The sequence below is a fragment of the Ochotona princeps genome, chromosome 2, assembly GCF_030435755.1.
Source record: "Ochotona princeps isolate mOchPri1 chromosome 2, mOchPri1.hap1, whole genome shotgun sequence".
Lineage (NCBI taxonomy): Eukaryota > Metazoa > Chordata > Mammalia > Lagomorpha > Ochotonidae > Ochotona > Ochotona princeps.
In genome coordinates this window covers 91,510,766-91,530,746 of record NC_080833.1, presented here as the reverse complement: position 1 = coordinate 91,530,746, position 19,981 = coordinate 91,510,766, and the positions used below count along the sequence as shown (strand labels likewise).

Sequence of the window (19,981 nt, the reverse complement as noted above, 5' to 3'; positions counted from 1 at the left end):
TACAAAGTTCTTTAACATACGTCACAATCTGTCTGCTTCTCTTCTCCAACCGCCACCATCCCTGACCAGGCCAACCACTCAGAGACTCTAACTGATCCCCTGTCACCAGTCTGCACAGCAGCTGGAGGGATCTTGAGACCTGGGAAATAAAACACGTTGTATTGTTGCCCAAAACTCTGAAAGGGTTCCTGTGATGGTAGTCCTATTGTCCAGCAATGTTCAGTATCCTTCCTTGCAAGAAGAATTTAGGTCAGAAGGGCATTTCACTTGATTTGGCTCAGTTGATACTGATCCCACAAATTATGATACATATTTCAATTATGATACTTTGAACTCAGAGAGAACCCCCAATAAGGACACTTTAAATAGCACAGGTTGATTTTGTCTCTTGCCTAAAGAAGCCCCATGGAAGTTGAATCCATAACTGGTTCCCTGGCTCAGTGAGGTTATCAAGAATGAGGGTTCTTTCTGTTCTGCTCTGTCATCCTTTTTTTTTTTAAGGTCTATTTATTTATTTGAAAGATAGAGTGACACACAGAGAGGAAAGGACAGAGATAGATGTCACATCTGCTGGTTCAGTTCCCAAAAGACCACAACAGCTACCAAGTCCTAGGAACTCCAGCCAGGTCTCCTGCGTGGGCGAGAGGAAGCCTAATAGGTGGGCCTTCACCTGCTGCCTTCCACCTCCCAGGTGCATTAGCAGGGAGTAGGAGGCAGAGGTGCCAAGACAGGAGCCTGCGTTCCAAGTGGCGGCTTAACTTGCTGCCCCACAAAGCTCATCTCTGTCATCCGTAAGTGTTGGCTCTCACCTTCAGCCTTGTCGCTCCAACGCCTGGAGAGATGTGTAGGAAATAGTTACCAATATCTGCTAACCGGGAGGGGATTCAAACATGGACAGAAGTTCCTAAATTTCAGTGTATACTAAAGTTCGGAAATGTACAGAACATGTATTTTGTTTGTCTAAACTGGTCTTTCTCCTGAACTCTGCCTATTGGATAATGAAAAAAAACAAGTTAACCAGGCATATGCTTTATTTTAAGGCTTAAACTAGTGACTGAATTCGTCCTTCGAGAAAAATTGACTTCCTGCTCATTAACTTAAGCCCTAAAGGAGAGAGTGTCAGGATGCATTGTGGGGGGTACATGGCTTAGGTGTGGCTTCTGAGGCTTTGGGGCAAAGGGGCACATTGGCCCCGTCCATATCCTTAGAGCTGCTGGTTGACATCAGCTCATTCACTGCTAGTTGGTCTTCATCTTGGGCCGTCCTCGACTGCTTTCCCAGGCTACAAACAGGGAGCTGGATGGGAAGTAGGGCTGCTGGGATTAGAACTGGTGACCATATGGGATCCTGGCGAGTGCAAGGTGAGGATTTTAACCACTACGCTATAGCGCCCGGCCCCATCCGTCTCTTAGAAAGAGTCAACACAGTTACTGAATGATCTAACAAGCCTGCTCCTGAGAATATATCCAAGAGAAAGAAAACATAAATATCCACAAAACTTAAGCTCTGGTACACAGCAGTATTATTCGTAAGAACCAAAATGTAGAAAAACTCAAGCACCCATCAATTTATTAAAGAATAAACCAAAAATGATGCAGGCATACCACCAGCAAGATTAAATATGAATATATGCTACAGTATGGATGATTAATACTGTTGAACAGTTCCTTATGTGATTATTTATCACTTGGATACCCTTTCTTGTAAAGTGTTTTGCTTATTAAAAATTATCATTTTTGTCTTTTCTCCTTCTGATTTAAAAGCATTTTTAATATATACCAGTTGGCAGTCCTTTTCCAAATTTGTAAAATACAAACATCTTCTCCAAGTCTGTGGCTCATATTTTCACTCTTTAATGGTATCTCTTGGGGAACAGAAGTTCTGACTTTTAATGAAGTCCAAGTTACCAACCTTTTTCTTTTTTGTGGATTAGAACTTTGTTATTATTATTATTGCTATTGTTGTTGTTTACATAATATAGTTCCATAGGCACAGGGATTCCTTGGTATTCTTTTTAAAAATCTCTGTTATCCCAAAACAACAAGTGTACAGTTTTCTTCTAGAAAACTTACTGTCTTTTCATATTTGGGTCTAAACCAATTTAGGATTTTTAAAATTTATAGTTTAAGGTAGAGGTCAAGTTAAATTTTTTTTTGTAAATTTTTTTGTAAATTTTATTTTGTAAATATGAATTGATTCAGCATAATCATGGAAAATACTCCTTCTCTCACCATTGAATTTTTTGGGGGGGAATCAGGTTACTTCAAATGTGTTGGCTTGTTTATGAACTCTTTGTTATTTTGGACTGTTATTGCAGTCAATTATCTTTTTTTTTTTACTTTTGGAAATTATTTCTTTTTTTACATTTTATTATTATTATCTTCATTTTATAATACAGTTCCATAGACTCCTGGTATTTCACTTATCCCAGCCCCAATTCCCTCCCACCCACCAGCTAGTTCCTCTATATCATTACTAACATATAGTTCTTCATACTCAGTCATATGTCCATCATTGTGGGCATAGACAATCGCAGAGAGTCCAGAACTCTATTGTCAAGATATAGTAAACAGTTTCATTGTAAGTCCATCTTTGTCTGGAAGTAGAAATGCATACTACATTGTATCCTCACATCTGGATGTTAGTCTCCATTTCACAGCTACTATACATCCCCTCAAATGAAAAGTCATAATACAAAATCAACAATAGAGAGAAAAGTAGAACTTCACAATGCCATGAAGTAAAATAACATGTTAATAGATAAGATAGTCTCCATTACACAACTACTATACATCTCCTTAAATGAGGAGCCAAAAACAAAATCAACATCAGGGTGAAAAAAGAAATTAACAATTAAATAACAATTAAACAACATGCTACTAAATGACTAACGTGTAGCTGAAGAAATGAAAATCAAGAACCTTCTACAGAAAATGATGCTACTCTATGATCTATGAGTCATCGAATAATTTAATCAGAAGAAAGTGCTTTGAAGAGATGAAACAGACAGAAAACAACAAAACCCATGCGATATAGTTTCCGCTGATCTTTGTTGGTGAAGTGTGTCTCTTCTAGACAATAAATAGATGGGTTTTGTTTTTTTTTAATCCAGTCTACTAATCTATGACATTTGCTTGAACTTAAGCCATTTTATTTTCAGGGTTAATATGTATGTGTGGTACTTTGGTCCTGTCATTTTAGGAATGGGTTGTTCATTGGTTTAGTCTTCTGTTGTCTTTTTACTGGAATGTTCTTCCCATTTGCCTTTGGTTTTGTTTGGTGCTATTCCTCTTCTCTGTCAAGAGAACATCTTGAAGTATCATTTATGGGGCAGGTTTGGAAGAGGCAAATTCTTTTAACTTTTCTTTACTGTGGGAGAATTTTATTTCATTTTCAAAGACAAAAGAAGGCTTTGCTGGATATATTATCCTGGGCCAACGATTTTTTTCTTCTAGAATCTGGAATATGTCACCCCATTCTCTTCTTGCCTGTAGAGTTTCCTGTGAGAGATCTCCTGTGAGCTTAATTCCTTTATATGTCAACTGATTTTTTTCACGTGCACATTTAAGGATCTTTTCCTTATGTTCGATTGAAGAGAGCTTGATGATCATGTGTCTTGGTGAAGATCTCTTTTGATCAGGCCTGTTGGGAGTTCTGTGCCCCTCCTGGATCTTGTTTTCCAATTGTTTCTCCAGATTACGGAAATTTCCCTTTATTATTTCATTAAATACATTTGCAAACTCAGTTTCTCTTTCTGCACCTTCTGGGACTCCCATAACTCTTATATTTGGCCTCTTAATAGTGTCTTTCAATTCTTGAATACTTTTTTTGGCCTGATCCAGCTCTACTTCCAGCTTTTTGTTTGCTTCTCCCTGATGACAGGGAAATATTTTCCAATTCTGAGATTCTTTCTTCTGCTTGCTTCATTCTATTTTGGAGACTCTCCACTGTACTTCTAATTTGCTCTACTGTGTTCTTAATTTCTGATATATCAGCCTTGATTTGCTTTATTGCTTCCTTAAATTCTTTGAACTCTTGTATGTGCTTCTCATTGTTGATCAGAAGCTTTAAAATGAGTTTTCTGAATTCTGTGTCCCCCATTTTCTCGATGTCTTCCTCAGTTAACTCTGAGGTTGGCAAAGGATTTTGCTCTTTTGCAGGGGAGTTTTCAGTAATATTCATTGAGCCTTTGTCTCTTCTTTTGCTCTTGGTCATTGTACTTCTGGATAGCAGAGTCTTCTCCTTGGGCAGGTTTCTAAGCTGTGTCACCCACAGGTCTGCAGTTTGATTTTACTTATTGCAGTTGGTACACAACTCTTTGCTTGCAGCCAGTTGTGCCACTTCCTCCAGCGAGTTCCAGGTCTGGGTTCTTATGTTAGATTTCTACCAAGAACTCCGTAGCCCCAACTCCTGGCTCACCAATCTCTATCTCCTGTGATACCGTGCTGAGGTTGCACCATTGTCTCTGCAACCTTTCTCCCACTTCTGGTTGAAGCAGGTCCCAGGATTAGAGAGACACCAAGTGTCCTATATAGCTAGGTGGCGCTGATCTTGCCAGAACCTGTTGGACGTTAGGTCTGGGTGCCACACAGACCTATTTTGACCTGTACAATGCCACAGTCGGTATTATTTTTCTGTGGGACCAGTGCAATCCATGGAACTCAGTGAGTTCTCACGAGCTCAGCACATTCTCCCCTACAGTCCTAAAGCATTTGCCACAGTGTACAAAATGGCACCTGACATACTACTACTTCAGTTCTTGATCTGCTGGCTGTCAGATCTGAGGGCTCCCCAGACCTGTCTTGGGTGGAACCTGTACAATGCCACGTTGCTGCAGTTCACTGAGTTAGAAATGAGTTCACTCCCAGCTCAGCGTATGCTCAATCCTTTCCCTTGCCTTTGCCTCTTGAAGCCAAATGGCGTCCAATTTGGCTCTAGGGGGCTGACTGGGCTGTGAAATCCACGCTGTTCTTGCACTGCCCATCTGGAATCTGCTGCTCTGTCTCTGCTCCTGGTCAAATCAAACGGACCTGCAGGACAGGCAGTTTTTTGTCTGGGCTCACCTCCCAAGCTCCCAGTGAAAGTCCTTTCCCACCTGGTTGCTTGTGGAGTTCCAGCTGCTGGTGGAGTTCAGATCACTGTTAGCTGAATGCAGCTGGAGTTTCAGTTACTGCAACACCACACCGTTGTGTCCACTGCTTTCCTGTGTCTGTCAGTCTCCAGGTACCCCTCTGCTGTTGTTCTGTCCTCTTCTGTTTCCTCGAATGTGTCCTCTCTGCTTCATCCTTATTAAATGCTTTTCCGTCCATTTAAATGTGTCCTTACCCTATTCCGCCATCTTGATTCTAGCAGTCAATTATCTTAATCACTGTAGCTTTATAAGAAGTCTTCGTATCAGATACTATAAATCCTCCAATGTTCTTTTTGATTAAGTTCTTGGTTCTTATGTTTTTATGTGAACTTTTTAAAAAATCTACTTACCAGTTTGAAAGGAAGAATTACACAGAGAGGGTGAGGCATTGAAAAAGATAACCACATGTGGTTTCATTACCCAAATGGGAACAAAAGCTGGGACTAAGCCAGCTTGAAGCCTGGAGCTGGGAACTCCCTCTTGGTCTATCATGTGGGTGGCAGGGACCCAAGTGTTTGGACAAACTTCTGCTTTCCCAGCTGCATGAAGAGGGAGTCAGAGAAGTCAGGATTCCGGCTGGCTGGTGCTCATATAGGATGCCAGGGGAACTGTGCTACAGTGTTCGCCCCTGTGCAAGATTTAAGATCGTCTTGTCACTGTCAATTGTTTTGAATTCATAGATCCAATGAAATGTCCTGTAATTTGCCATTATCTTAGATCCTATTTAATTTCTTTCAAAATCTTTAAAAATATTTTAAACATTGTTTACATATTTACATAGTTGAGAGGGATGCACACCCATGGGGGCCTCTGATTAAAGTGGAGAGGGTCAGGTATGGAGTAAGGTGGGTGGGTGGGATAGTACAGGATCAGGTGTGGTTTGTCACATGCATCAGCCAACATACACCGGGATGTAGCTGCCTGGTCAGTTCTGCCCCAGCCCCATATCCTACATGAACCAATGAGTAATGTAACCCAGTCCAGCCAGGTCACCATAGACCTGGTCCTCACATATACCAGTGGTGCTGTGGCCTAGTTGGGTTGACTCTCTGTAACGTTTACCAGACCCTGCATAGCCTCAGTTTTTGAGTATGCCCGTCTCTGCTATAGCCTAGTCCAGCTCAGCCCACATCCCATCTAGCTTTTGCGCACACCCATGGGTGCTCCAGCTTAGCTCAGCCTGACCTGCCCCCGGACTTGGCCCTCATGTATGCCGATAAGTGCCAATCACCTTGTCCAGCTTGACCTCTCAGCCCTGGTTCTCATGCTCACCAGCAATAGGTACAGCTTACAGGGAGTTCCCCAAATTCCCCTACCAGGCCTGCTCCCAGCAACAGATCTCTCATGTGTTCGTGAGTACCGTTACTGACTGATGTGGCCAACCCACAGTTTGGGAACTCACCAGTGGGTACTGTGGCCTAGCCAGACTGGCCTTTACCCATTCTGGCTTATATTAATGGATGCTACATGCTAGAACCGATAATCATATGGGATCCTGGTGCGTTCAAGGCAAGGACTTTAACTGTTATGCTATCATGCCAGGCCCAAAAATTTACTATTAGTACTGCTTTTGTTAACAAAATCAGAGGTGAGAAGGGAAGTATAACCATAGACACCATAGATAGATACAGAATCATCAGAAATTACTACAGTCATACAATAACAAACTGGAAAACCATGAAGAAATGGATAGATTTCTCAATGGATACAATCTACCTAAACTAAGTCAGGAGGACAGAGAAAATCTAAATTTACTAATTATTTTTTTTATGTTGTTTTAAGATTTATTTTATTTTTTTATTACAAAGTCAGATATACTGTGTCGCGGCTAGCTGAGCCAGCATAGTAGGCACGGCGAAGTCCAAGCGAAAAGCACCGACACAGGGAGACCATGATGGTGTTAGAAGTGCTGGGAGCCGTCTCCCCACAAGCCTCTTTATTACCATATTATATCCTCTTTCCCCCAAGCCCATTAACAGGACAATAGGATGCCAATGAGTCTGTAAAGGCCAGGTGCTACTGCCATAGGCCTGATTCCTGAGTGCTCAGCTAAAGGAATGTAAATCAGCTCCTCAGCCCACAACAATACTGAGAGGAGGAGAGACAGAGAGGAAGTGGAGCCGACGGGATTAGAACCAGCGGCCATATGGGATCAAGGCGAGCACCTTAGCCACTAGGCCACGTTGCCAAGCCCCTAAATTTACCAATTATTATGATGGGGATTGAATCAGTAATAAGGACCTACCCAACAAAGAAATTTCCAGGATCAAATGGCTTCACTGCAGAATTCTACCAAAGTTTTCTTGTAGAATTAACTCTAGTTCTTCTCAAAATATTCAAAACAATCCAAAGGGAGGGAATCCTCCCAACTCCTATGCCCATCACCCTAATTCAAAAATTAGAAAAATATACAATAAACTCTAGACCGATATTCCTAAAAATTACAGATAAAGAAATCCTCAACAAAATACTAGCTAATCAAATCCAACAACACATCAGAAAGATCATTCACCCAGACCAAGATGGATTTATTTCTGGTATTCAGGGTTCAATACATGTAAATCAATAAATGTGATACATTATATTAACAAGCTGAAGAATAAACACCACATGATTGTCTCAATAGATGCAGAGAAAACATTGGATAAAATACAGAGCTTCTCTTGCTAAAAAAAAAACTTTAGAAAATTGGGTATGGAAGGATCATTCTTCAACACAAACAAGGCAATACGTGAAAAACCCATAGCCAGCATCATATTGAATGGGGAGAAGTTGGAGTTGAATGCACTAAGATCTGGCAACAGACAAGGCATTTCTCAAAGGAGGAAGCTCAAATGGCCAACATCTGAAGCAATGCTCAGGCTTACTAGCCATCAGGGAAATGCAAATAAAAACTGCAATGAGGTTTCACTTCATCCCCATTAGAGTGGCTACCATTTGAAAATAAAAAATAAATAAATAAATAAATAAATAAATACTGATGAGGATGTGAGGAAACAGCTATCTGAATCCACTGTTGGTGGGGATGCAAACTAGTGCAACCATTATGGAAGACTGTATGGAAATTCCCCAGAAATCTGAAAATAGATCCACAATGTGATCCAGCCTTCCCACTCCTAGGAATTCATTCAAATGAAGTGAAAACAGAATACAATAGAGTTATCTGTACCCCTAAATATATAACAGTCCAATTCACAGTAACTAAGAAATAGAATCAACCCAAATGCTCATTAACAGATGACCAAATAACCAAAATGTAGCACACATTCACTATGGGTATGACTCAGCCAGAGAGAATGGAATCTTGATTTTGCTACTAAATGGATGCAATTGGGAACCATTATGCTTTAGTGAAATAAGCTAGTAAATAAGCTAGTCCCAAAAGACAAATATCGTATGTTTTCTTTGATCTGTGGTAATTAATACACAGAATTTTAAAAATATAATGTACAGGTACAAAAGTGACTCTCTGGGGTTTGAGTCTTGTGTATAGCTTCCGTGCTAACACTGAAGAAACAGCAGGTTCTTCAATTCTTTGTTTACTTATTATTCCTCTGCTTTTTGTTACTATTTTTTCTACTTGTTACTTGTTGTTATCGAGGCCTAAAGGAGTATATATTTGTGAAAAAGAACTGTAGTAAACATGCAATAAAAAAGAAGAATATTTGGTTTGCTTCTGGGTCCTTATGTGTTTTTGTTTGTTTGTTTGACACACATTGCCATTTCTGTAGGGTAAAAAGCTAAGGGTGAAATTGTTGGGTTATCCCTCAAATATTTTTGGATTGTGTTTGACTGACTGTGATGAATAATTGAAGCTGCAGAAAGTGAAACTGCAGGGAGTCATTGTTAGAGCGGGCTTTTGTTTGTAATGCCTTTTAATTGTATTTACAGTATCACGCTAGTTGTGAGGTCTAACATCTTGTTTTGTTTGTCTCAACTATTCTTACTCTTTTTTTTTTTTAAGATTTATTTTTTGGAAAGGCAATCACACAGAGATACAGACAGAAAGATTTTTCGTTGGCTAGTTCGCTCCCCAAGTGGCTGCAATGACTGCAGCTGAGCCACTAGAAATTTCTTCTAGGTCTCCCACACCGGTGCAGGATCCCAAGGTTTTGGGCTGTCCTCCACTGCTTTCCTAGGCCACAGGCAGGGAGCTGGATAGGAAGTGGAGCATCTGGGACACAAACTTGCATCTATATGGGATTCCAGCACCTGCAAGGCAAGGACTTCATCCACTAGGTTACTGTGCCCGGCCTATTTTTTAACTTTTCCCCCACTTTACACTCTTTGGATTAATTCGGAATTTTGGAGTTTGCTTTTTTGTTTTGTGGGGCAGAGAATGCTGTCATCTGCTGATTCTGACCCCGGAAGTTTGTAACGGGCTGAGGCCTGATCCAGTATCCCCATCCAGCTCTGCATCGTAGATGGCAGGAATCAGGTCACTTGAGCTAGTTTGGGCTTGTCCAATGTGCCAGCGGCTGAGGACACAGTGTCTGACTAGTAACAAATTGCACAGCCACCTTAGTACAACAGACTTCAGGGCCGTGCACCCCAACTCCTCAGGGCCTCCACTTCAGCTATGAGACCCATAAAGAAGCTAAAGGAGCTGCAAGACTCTTGGATCACAAAACCTTACAGGGTTTTAAGGTGTCCCTTGCGTCCCTTGACAAGGAAGTTCGTGCTGAAATGAGACTGCAGTGGCATTAGCTGCTGGAGGGGGATGAGGAAGCAGCAGTGGGATCGTGGAACCAACACAGGCCCAGGGTGAGAACACTGGCAGGGGCTCCTCTCTTCTACCGAGCTCCCTGACCCCAACACTCAGGTCTTCCCACAGGGGGACCATGGCACCGTGGCTTCACTGAGGGCATGGAGCAAGACCAGCACCTTGTTTGTCCAGGCCTCACCGGCTGCCGTGATCCTCAGGGCTCAGCCCGGAACTTTGTACCAGGAGTTTTGGAGAATCCCTAGTGAACGTGCTCAGGTTGCCCAAAACTTCCTTCAGCTTCCTCGGCAACCCCACCCAGAGGTTGCTGGGAACAGATCAGCCGGGCAGGACAAATCTCAAGAGGTGCCTCAGGCCAGAAAGCGCCAGAGGGTGCGCCCAGGCGAGGTCCTCTCTCGGCTGTGCTGAGAGTCCTCGGCGCAGGAGTCTTCACGTGCCGCGGGTCGGAGGTCGCGGGGGCGCGGGGGTCGCGGGGGCGCGGGGGTCGCGGGGGGCGCGGGGGGCGCGGGGGGCGCGGGGGGCGCGGGGGGCGCGGGGGTCGCGGGCATCCCAGCAGGCAGTTGCCGCAGGTGCTCACCTGGGCAGGGGAAGCGGCGGCAGGTGTCACCGGACACCGGGCCGGAAGGCCTTCACTCGGAGGTCGCCGCAGCCGCCAGCCGACCTGCCATGCTGCGCTGGCTGCTGGGCGTCGTGCTGCCAGGGGTGGCCTGCCAGAATGACGATGACTACAAACGCTACGGCAGCCTCTTTGAAAAACTGGACCATAACGGGGACGGCGTGTTGGACATATTGGAGCTCAAGGAGGGGCTGAAACACTGGAGTTCCGCGTTCGGGCAGAATTCGGAGAAGGTAAGTCACCCGCATAGGAGGGTGGGCAAACCTGCCGCGCCGTCAGCTCCCGTTTCGGAGGCAGAGGAGTGGGGTTCTCAGCCTCGTCAGAGCCAGGGGGTTCCCCCATGCAGCCGCTTTTCACAGTGGCCGAAGCATTCTGCTGAGTGGTGTCTGGAACCTTGTCTGACATTAGCCTCCCATAGTACTTGGCAGTCGCGTTGGCCGTTGGGAATTCACCAGAACAGGGTCCCCTCTTTTCTCAAGAGTGTCTGATGACAGGCTCGGATAGGTGCCCGAGAGCTGCTCCCTTTCTTATGTCCACACGGAGGGGCTTCAGAGTCAGACCCAGGCCCCTGGTTTACGCTTCAGTTAAAGCCCTCTTCTTGATCTGGACAATTTCTGAAAGTATTTAAATGAAATTTCTGAGTATGAAGAGAAGAAAATTATTTTCTCTCTGTCAATGAGCAGTCTCGGAGATGGTGTGCACTTATTTCAGCCTGCTTTCACGGGTTATACATTTACATGAGGGGACTTCAAAAAGGTTATGGAAAGTACACCTTATTTTTTAGTTTCATTAGGAAGGATATTTGCCTTCAATCACTGCTACGTTTTGCAAACTACACGAGTATTTGTTTCCTAGGCAAGGCATTCAGAACATCTTCCGCGAAGTCTTTTGTTTGTTTTTGGAAAGGAAAGAAACAGAGATTTACTCACAGGTTCTCTCCCCCAAATGCCTGCAACAGCCAGGGGTGTACCAGCTCAAAGCCAGGACTGGAACCCAATCTGGGTCTTCCATGTGGGTGTCAGGGCTCCGCGTGTTGAGTAGTCACTGCCTCCCAAGATGTGCATTAGCAGGAAGCTCAAGTCAGAAGTAGAACTTGGACTTGAACCCACGCACTGTGATGTGTGTACTTACCACTGCCAACCTCCATCAGATTCCCAACCATGGGAACACTCAATACTGTAATCGTAACTGTCGCTATGAACCAGTGTTCATCAGAAGCAGGTACTCAGTCTCCATGTGTCTGTATATTTTCTAGAGTTTCTTTAGTTGTTAATTTACAGCTTTATTCAGTTGTGGTGTAATATATTTTCTTTTTAATTTCCGGAGACTTATTTTATGGCCCAGTTCAATACACTGATAAAAAGAAGGTCGATTATACCTATGTGGGTTAAAATGTCCTGTAGATATTAACTAGGGCCATTTGGTTCATAGCACAGATAAGCTTTTTAGTTGTTATTGTTGGTGGTTTTCTATCTGTTGATGAATTAGGGTGTTAAAGTCCTTCATTATTATTTTTTGGGATTCTGTGTCCCGCTTTAAATCCACTAACATTTGTTATAAATAGCCAGGTGCTCTGGCATTGGGTTCAAAAACAGTGAGGTCTTCCTGTAGAAATGATCCTTTAGTCTTTGACAGTTTTTGCATTAAAGTCAGTTTTCTATATTAGAATGATTTCATCTGCTTGCTTTTTGTTTTTCATTAGCATATAAAATTTGTTTTCATCTTTTCACTTTCAGTCTATGTATATTTATGTTATTGAGGTGTGTTTTTTGCGAGGTAAGGCCAGAAGTGACTTCTGGGGAAGTACCCCAGAATGCTAGGGAAGTGGGATGGCTGCATTTGTTTCCTTTTCCCTCTGCAGAAAGACCCCCAAAATTTTCTGCACCTGGCATTGTCCTGACTTGGGGAGAGTGCAAGTATTTTCCCTAGTCTTCTAATATGATTAGCATTAGGTTTTTCAGATCATGGAGGTATCTCAAGCTTATTTCCAAGTATTGGTGTTTTAAAAAATTTTACCTCCTCTATGTATAGTTGATGGTTAAACATTTGGGGTAGGTGGGGTAGAGCCTGAGGTTCCATATTCTGTTGTCTTATTGCTGTTATACTCCAGAAATTTGTATCACTGCTATAAATGGGGATTTAGTAGATTAAAGACAAACATATAATAAAAAAAAATACTATTATTCTTCAGTGGTGACGAAGTATCATGCTGTTCAGTGGAACTGAGCCTGGGGATTATTCTCCGATTTTTTTCTGTAAAATACTGGCAGATGTTGATGACGAATTAGCACAAAACTGAGACATTCTTCATGATGTAACCAGAATGTTTGCAAGGGAGGTAATTTTTTCATTGTGTGATTTGGTGTTAGTATTGTTTGCATGTGTGTGCCAAATGTATCACACTCACTGGGAAACACTAAGCTGCAGAATTAATTTGAAATCCTTTTTATGGCATACACCTTCTTCATACTCTCTCCTCTGCCTTCTTGTCTCTTTCTTTTCTTGCTTGTTTGTCTTAAGTGAATTGAAATTCTATAGAGGTGTTAGGAATATCATATGAATCCATACAAATAAAGTACTCAGAAATAGGTGCTTATGAATGTTAGTTATTACTATGATCATTGTCATTATCTTTTTATAATTAATGTTTATTTTGCCTCCTTGGAAATGCTCATATGCTCTTTTCTTTGAAGATTTATATATCTTTTTATTTGAAAGGTCAAGAAAGAAGAAGAGGGAGGGGAAAGAGAGAGAGAGATATCTTTTACTAGCCAAATGGCCACAACAGCCAGCAACCAGAGGCTCCATGGAGACAGAAACCCAAGCACTTGGGCTGTCTTCCACAGCCTTCCCAGGCACATCAGCGGGAAGCTGAAATTTGAAGCAGAGTAGTCAGGACCTGAGCTGGCATTTCAACATGGTATGCTGGTGTCAGAAGCTCAAGCTTACCCCACTGTGCCACAGAAACAGCTTCATCATGTCTTCTGAGATATCATCTCTCATTTATCTGGTCTGCTAATGCCTGTTTTCCCTTGCGAATCTCAGCTCAAGCCCTTGCTCTATGAAAGACTCTTCTGAATCTTCTAACCTTAATTGCATTCTCATTTTGTCATCTAGCAGATTGCCTTTGGTTATGTGAGTGATCTTTGCTGACGTATAGCTTCTTACCTCACTCGCTCACACCTAGGCTACGGTCTGGCTCACAGTATTAATTTTTTGTTTCAGTGAACCCTTATTAAGGACCTGTGTATGATATGCTTTATGTTAGGTATCAGAGATACAAAGACAAAGAAGAAAATGAGGTGAGGAAAGGAGTCTGCTGGAAATATGTGGGATATGCAGCTTTAAAAAAGTATTGTTTATTTAAAAAAAGAATAAGTACTAAGTGAGATTCAAGCACACATTCTCAATTTACTAGGCTAGATCTCAACTCATTAAACTGGACACACTATTATTCCACATATTATTGAATTGAGTAAACAAATTTTGGCCATAATGGCAGACTGTGTATTTTAGTGTCTTTACTTCCTTGAGGTTCTTAGTATTTATTGTTTACCTCAGGTGCATACTTATCTGCTTTCAAGATTCATAATTATTTGGAAAAGTGTGGTGGTTACTGACTTTACTATTACACAACTTAGAAAATAGCTAAATGTTCTTACCCTTAAGGCTGAGACTGAAAGACAAAGATCTCTGGTGCTTATGACACTCATAATTAGTGTGAGTGAAATGTGCAAATGCTAGCATGATCTAATGGATTTATTTTTGACACATCTCTGCAATGGGTTTCTTCTTCCATGTAGGAAATCCTTCAGGCTGGGGATAAAAATGCTGACTCAGGATTGGACTTTGAAGAATTTGTACGATACCTTCAAGATCATGAGAAAAAAATGAAGCTGGCATTTAATAGTCTGGACAAAAATAGTGATGGTGTGTATATAGTTCATCTACAGTTAGCTTAACATGCAGTCAACTGTCACTCTGTCCTTTAATTTACTTCTATCAATGTTTCAATTATTTCTACTAGCAATATAGCTGTAATTTTTAAATTACTAAGAATAATATATAAATTATAACCAAGACTAGCTTCTTATTGGAGTCAGACACGCTACTGTTGCACCACAAGGTCCCCCACACAGGACTAGCTTCTTATTGGAAATCCTTAGATCAAATGTGTTTCGAGACTTAGAAACTGAACTTTTAAGAAGGAATAGGGCATATGCGAAGCAGGTGGTGTCCAAATAACTGAACACCACTGTGAAATTATATGTGTGAAGATTTCCTCAGTGCAATACGGGTATGCACACTAAATTAGAAAAAAAAATTGATTAAAGTTAACCACATTTTAGCTTTAAAATGTTTGCAAAATTTATTTTTAATTTATTTGAAAGGTAGGAAGAGAGAGAGAGAGAGAGAATGGAGGGAGAAAGTGAAGGAGGGAGGGAGATATCCCATCTGCTGATTCACTTTCCACAACAACTAGGGCTGGACCAGGCTGAAGTGGGGAGTCCTGAAGTCAACCTGGGTTTCCCACATGGGTGTCAGGGACCTTAGGACTGGAGCCATCATCTGCTGCCTCCCAAGGTGCTCCTTATTGCCCCTTTGCTGGAATTGGGAGTGGAGCTGGGACTTCAGAATTTGTCCCTCTAGTAAAACGTTAGCAGCAAATTAAAAGGTGTTACCACCCATCTCCGCAGCCATTTTCTCTGGCAACATCTTATGCAGCACAGGCCTAAGAGAAATGGTAAAGACCTGAAGCTATCACCTTTTTAAAGGGATTGTAATTGTACTGGGTCTTTGAAAATAAAAGGCTGCTCCATGCAAAAGGGAGTGTCTTAGAAGAGTGAAGAAAGATGGGTACTTCAGATACAAACTGATCCAGCTCCATGCAAGAAAGTCTGGGGATATGACACAGTGTGAACCCAGACACTCCAACTGGGGATGTGAGTATCCCAAGGCTTCACTTCACTGCTATGCCGCATGCCCACCCCAAACTCATATCAGGCAATTTTTTTTTTTCATCAAGAAGTCACTCACTTTTTATACCTTCTTAGGCTTTGGGCTGTGATGAACAGATTATAGACCTACAAAACATAGACTTTCAAATACTGTTGCATTCTAAATATATTTTGCTTTATTTTTTTTCATGTTATTTAACTTAGTATTTTCTTACTTTTTAAAGGAATTATAGAAGCCTCAGAGGTAGTTGCTGCTGTGAAATCATTGGGTATAGATATTTCGGAAGCTCAGGCAAGGAAGATTCTGAAAAGGTCAGCCCTTTAAGCAGTTTTGTGCTTTATACTCAGTATTAGAAGCTAATAGCTGCAAACAGAGCATTTCCTCCTTCTTACGTGACTTTGAACAAATGTTCCTTTTGAATTTGTTGAATTCTGTCCTCAGTTCGGATCTGTTTCTTTAAAAGCAACTTCAAGTCCACAAACAAATGGAAATCACAATAAGAAATTATCTAACCTCAGAGTGGCCATTATCACACAGCAAATAAACAGTGCTGGTAATGTGTAGAGAAAAGTAACTTTTCTACACAGTTTCTGCACATCCATGTTGACGAATTTGATGGAGATTCCTTAAAAAATCCAAAAATAAATCTACTTTGTGGTCCAGTGATCCCATTTCTGGGAATATGAAATCAGCATGTTAAAGAGGTCCCTACACTCCCATGGTCATTGCAGCACTATTTAAAATATCCAAGATATAGAATCAGCTCAGAAGCCATTTCTGGGTGAACAGATAAGGGAAATGTGGTCTATACACACAGCAAAAATACTGTTTAGCCATAAAAACGAATAAAATCCTGTTATTTGGAACAAGATGGATGCAACTATAGGGCATTATTTCAAATGAAATGAACTGGGCACATAAAGATACACTGCAAGTTCTTTTTTTATGTAGTATAATGATTCCTAGAAGATGGGATAAGGATGAAAGAAGTTCTGACTAGTGGGCAACAAGCACAGGGAGAAGTCCAAGGAGATGAAATGGTTATTGTTGTAATCTAACCAGGACACATTACATGTGAATATTGAAATACCACATCAATATTTGAAATACCACAAAATGTGAAATATTCCAATTATTATGTATTAATCAACATATTTAAAACCCCTGTGGAATATTTTAAAAATAATTACCACTTCCAAGCATTTTGTTACGTAATTGAGCATTTTAGCAATAGAAACCAAATGAAACCTCTTATTCATGAATATCTAGTGATCATCTCTCCCTGTGACAGACTTCTCTGTGAGGGGTCTGCTTTCACAGATAAGAGGATTGGTGGGAGTGTGTTCATTCTCACATTTTCCTGGGTTTGAGAAGCAATCAGTACACATTTTGATCCACTTCAGAATTATTTTAGGTGTATGAGTTGAGATGCATTTATCCCAAATGTCTGGTGCTTTGATGATCCTCTGCATAGAACAGAGTATGGCTGAGTTAGGATGATGTATGTGGTAGCATCTGTGACTTAAACAACTGTCTGTGGTTTTTAACAATGATGAGAGATGTGTAGCTCTAGGAGAATCAGCACTCATCTTTGCTGTATCAGATACTGCTTCAAGATAATACTTTGAATTTTGTGAGTTTTATTTAAATATTTCTTTGTATTCTTTATATCCGTGGGCAATTTAATTTTCTATTCTTGTTGTAACGACGTTGAATATATATATATATATGTCAACGCACTGATCAAAAATTGCAAATATATGCTAAATCATACTGTAAAGTAAATCATGAACTACTAAGAGCAGGGATTTATTTGAAATTTATTTGTTAAACTCTCATGAACATCAGTGAACAGGACACAGTTATAAACAAGCCACAGTTTTTGCCTCCTGAGTTTAGGCTTGTAGGGAAGATAATACCAGGTAATCACAATGTAGTGTCCTGGATGAAAGCAGGTTGAAGTGGGCGAATTGGCCACTGGTGAATTTTATTCACTTTTTATTCACTCACTCATAAAACTCTCAGTGCTGGAAATGTACAGGTGACTTAGAAATTGTCTTTCCCTTGAAGAGACACAGGGATATATGTGATAACCACATCTGTGTATGAAATTTGATATTTTGGGGACTAAAATAAATGTGTCTTTTAATTCCATTTTTCAAGAACTTTTAAAAACCCTCATACAAATAATTTAAAAGGTAATATGGAATAGGTTATAGTAGGGGAATATTCTAAGAAAAATACTTATTCAATACTCCTTAAAGATATAAGGTCTCAGAAATTGTCATAACTCTGGGGAGCCTATTATTAAATGGACTATAATCTCTTAGAGGAGACCCTAAAGCATCAAACAAAAAAAGAACATTAACTGCAAAATAATGGCATATGAATAGATATTATGTAAGTATACAGAAATTACATAAATAAGTGTAAATATTAGTTAATAATACTCTGTTAATATTGGTTAAGTGACGGAAGTCAGCTCCAGAGTTCAGAGCTCAAGAGGGGATGTGGAATCGGTGAAAAGAGACACAGAGACAGTCACTTGATGCCCTCTGTCAACAACTGTCTTTTTTATTTACTTAGCCACATTACAAATTTCTGCACACACGTTTGATTGTTCTATTTTTAACTTCATGACCAAGCCGTCATGCACAGATGTTCGATTAATTAATGTTTTACTTCATGGTCAACCAGGTGCTCCTAAAGATAATTCTGTAAGTTACCATAATCAGTTTCTTCAAAGCAAGCCATTATTCATTCTTCAGTAGTAGCCATTAGATGACAGCCAGGACTCCAAGGCCAACGCACATGCAGTTACCTACTAATTAGTAATACATTCCTACCACATTTCTACTTCTACAACTTATCTCTCACTTAATGGGAGAAATACTTCAAAAGGGAAAAACATAAAGATCCAAGACAAAAGTTTCAAATATTAAATCCCCTACAACTACAGGCTCTACAATCCCATTAACAGTCAAACAATAATTAAATGTATATCTCTATGATATTAATAATTCTTTTAGCCAAAAAATTATAAAAGTAGCTAAAACAAGTACATTTTCTATGCACCAAAGAAAGCCTTTAGGAAGTAACTGTATTTATCGCCGTAGCAGTTTCAGTTCATAGTGTCATCACTTTCATTAATGTTTGGGATACTTATAAAGTCATTTCCCAGAAGGGGTGCTACATGTCTGGGCCAGGTTCCAGGGCGATTGGTAGGCACACAATAAGGTGTCCAAAAACAGCATGGGCTTAATTGTACTTCTGTATATAAATTCTTAAAGATCCACTCACCAGACATTATCAGCAACATTAACTTCCAAGCTCACATTGGTTGCAAAAACCATCTCACAGGGCCAACGAACAATGCCTCAATAGATTACAGAATTTGCAGTGGGGTGCTTGAGTGTTCACACAAAAAGGGGTGAGACTATTTCAAGGTGGTTGGAGAGACATCCGCCAGGCCTTGCCATACAGCTGGAAGCTCCTCGCAGCTGTGCCAACAGGGGAGCTGTTCTCTTCACACCTTTGTGTCCACACCCACTGCACAGACACCAGCAGCTAAGTGTAAAAATTTAAGTTATTACTAATGGGGGAATAGGATTTCAGAATATAAGACAATTATCTGTACTGTCTTCTCAATATTTCTGAAAAACTAAACTGCTCTTAAACAAAGTTTTGTTTTTTTTTAAAAAATCCATTATGAAAATCATGATATACAAAGGTGTGTGCCAGTGATCAATATTTAAGAAAAATTACATTTATTTTTATAGTGATGCTAATCTTAGGTACTTTTAAAAAAATTTCAGCATCGATGTTGATGGGACAATGACAATAGACTGGAATGAATGGAGGGACTACTTTTTACTTCATCCTGCATCAAATATCAATGAAATCATTCGTTTCTGGAAGCGTTCCACAGTAAGAGTACTTTTGCATTTTACTACTTTTATTTAGCTTCAAATGTCATAGCTATTATTATGATCGATTGTATGAATGATCTTCAAAAGTTTCATGAGAAGTATGTATTATATAAAACCATGCATGAATTTAAAAGATACTGTGCATAGAAATATATTTATTTTTAAGTCAATTTTTCCATGAACTTGTAGAAGTACCCTCAGATTTTTCTTTTTTCACAGGTATGACATGCCTCGTTGGGTCTTTTGTAACAGGAAAAGTAAATCTAAATATTAGGCTTTCAACATTATAGACTCAGAAAGTGACACTGGACAGCAAGGGACTATTAATGGGTAGCATGGCCTCTGTCTTATTCTTGGCTTCAGCAGAAGGCAGAAACCTGTCATGAACTAGAGAAGTGAAAGCAAGAGCATTTTTATTAAAAAACAAAAACCAAAAAAACAGCAAAGGTCAGTCTGTTCCAACGTGGAGGAGTTGTGAGGTTCTACATATATGGGATATGGCAATGATGGTTTAGAGGATGTTGGAATATCTATTTCTGGGACAGAAGTGGCACTTCTAGGAACTATGAACTACTCTTGCACCTATCCTTAAGTAACTTCTACTTTCTGTCAGAGGGAGGTTC

General features: G+C 40.5%; 1 protein-coding gene across 3 annotated transcripts in view; it reads left to right on the top strand.

The window, feature by feature from the left end:
- Positions 1–10,478: 10,478 nt before the first annotated feature.
- LOC101535193 (mitochondrial adenyl nucleotide antiporter SLC25A24) overlaps positions 10,479–19,981 on the top strand; it is a 42,315-nt gene continuing 32,812 nt past the window's right edge. For all 3 annotated transcript variants that reach the window (XM_058659775.1, XM_058659768.1, XM_058659762.1), the window contains exons 1-4: positions 10,479–10,703; positions 14,274–14,400; positions 15,653–15,740; positions 19,245–19,356. In XM_058659775.1, the coding sequence (XP_058515758.1) occupies positions 10,521–10,703; positions 14,274–14,400; positions 15,653–15,740; positions 19,245–19,356 (510 nt within the window). In that variant the 5' untranslated portion in view covers positions 10,479–10,520. The remainder of the gene's footprint in view (positions 10,704–14,273; positions 14,401–15,652; positions 15,741–19,244; positions 19,357–19,981) is intronic.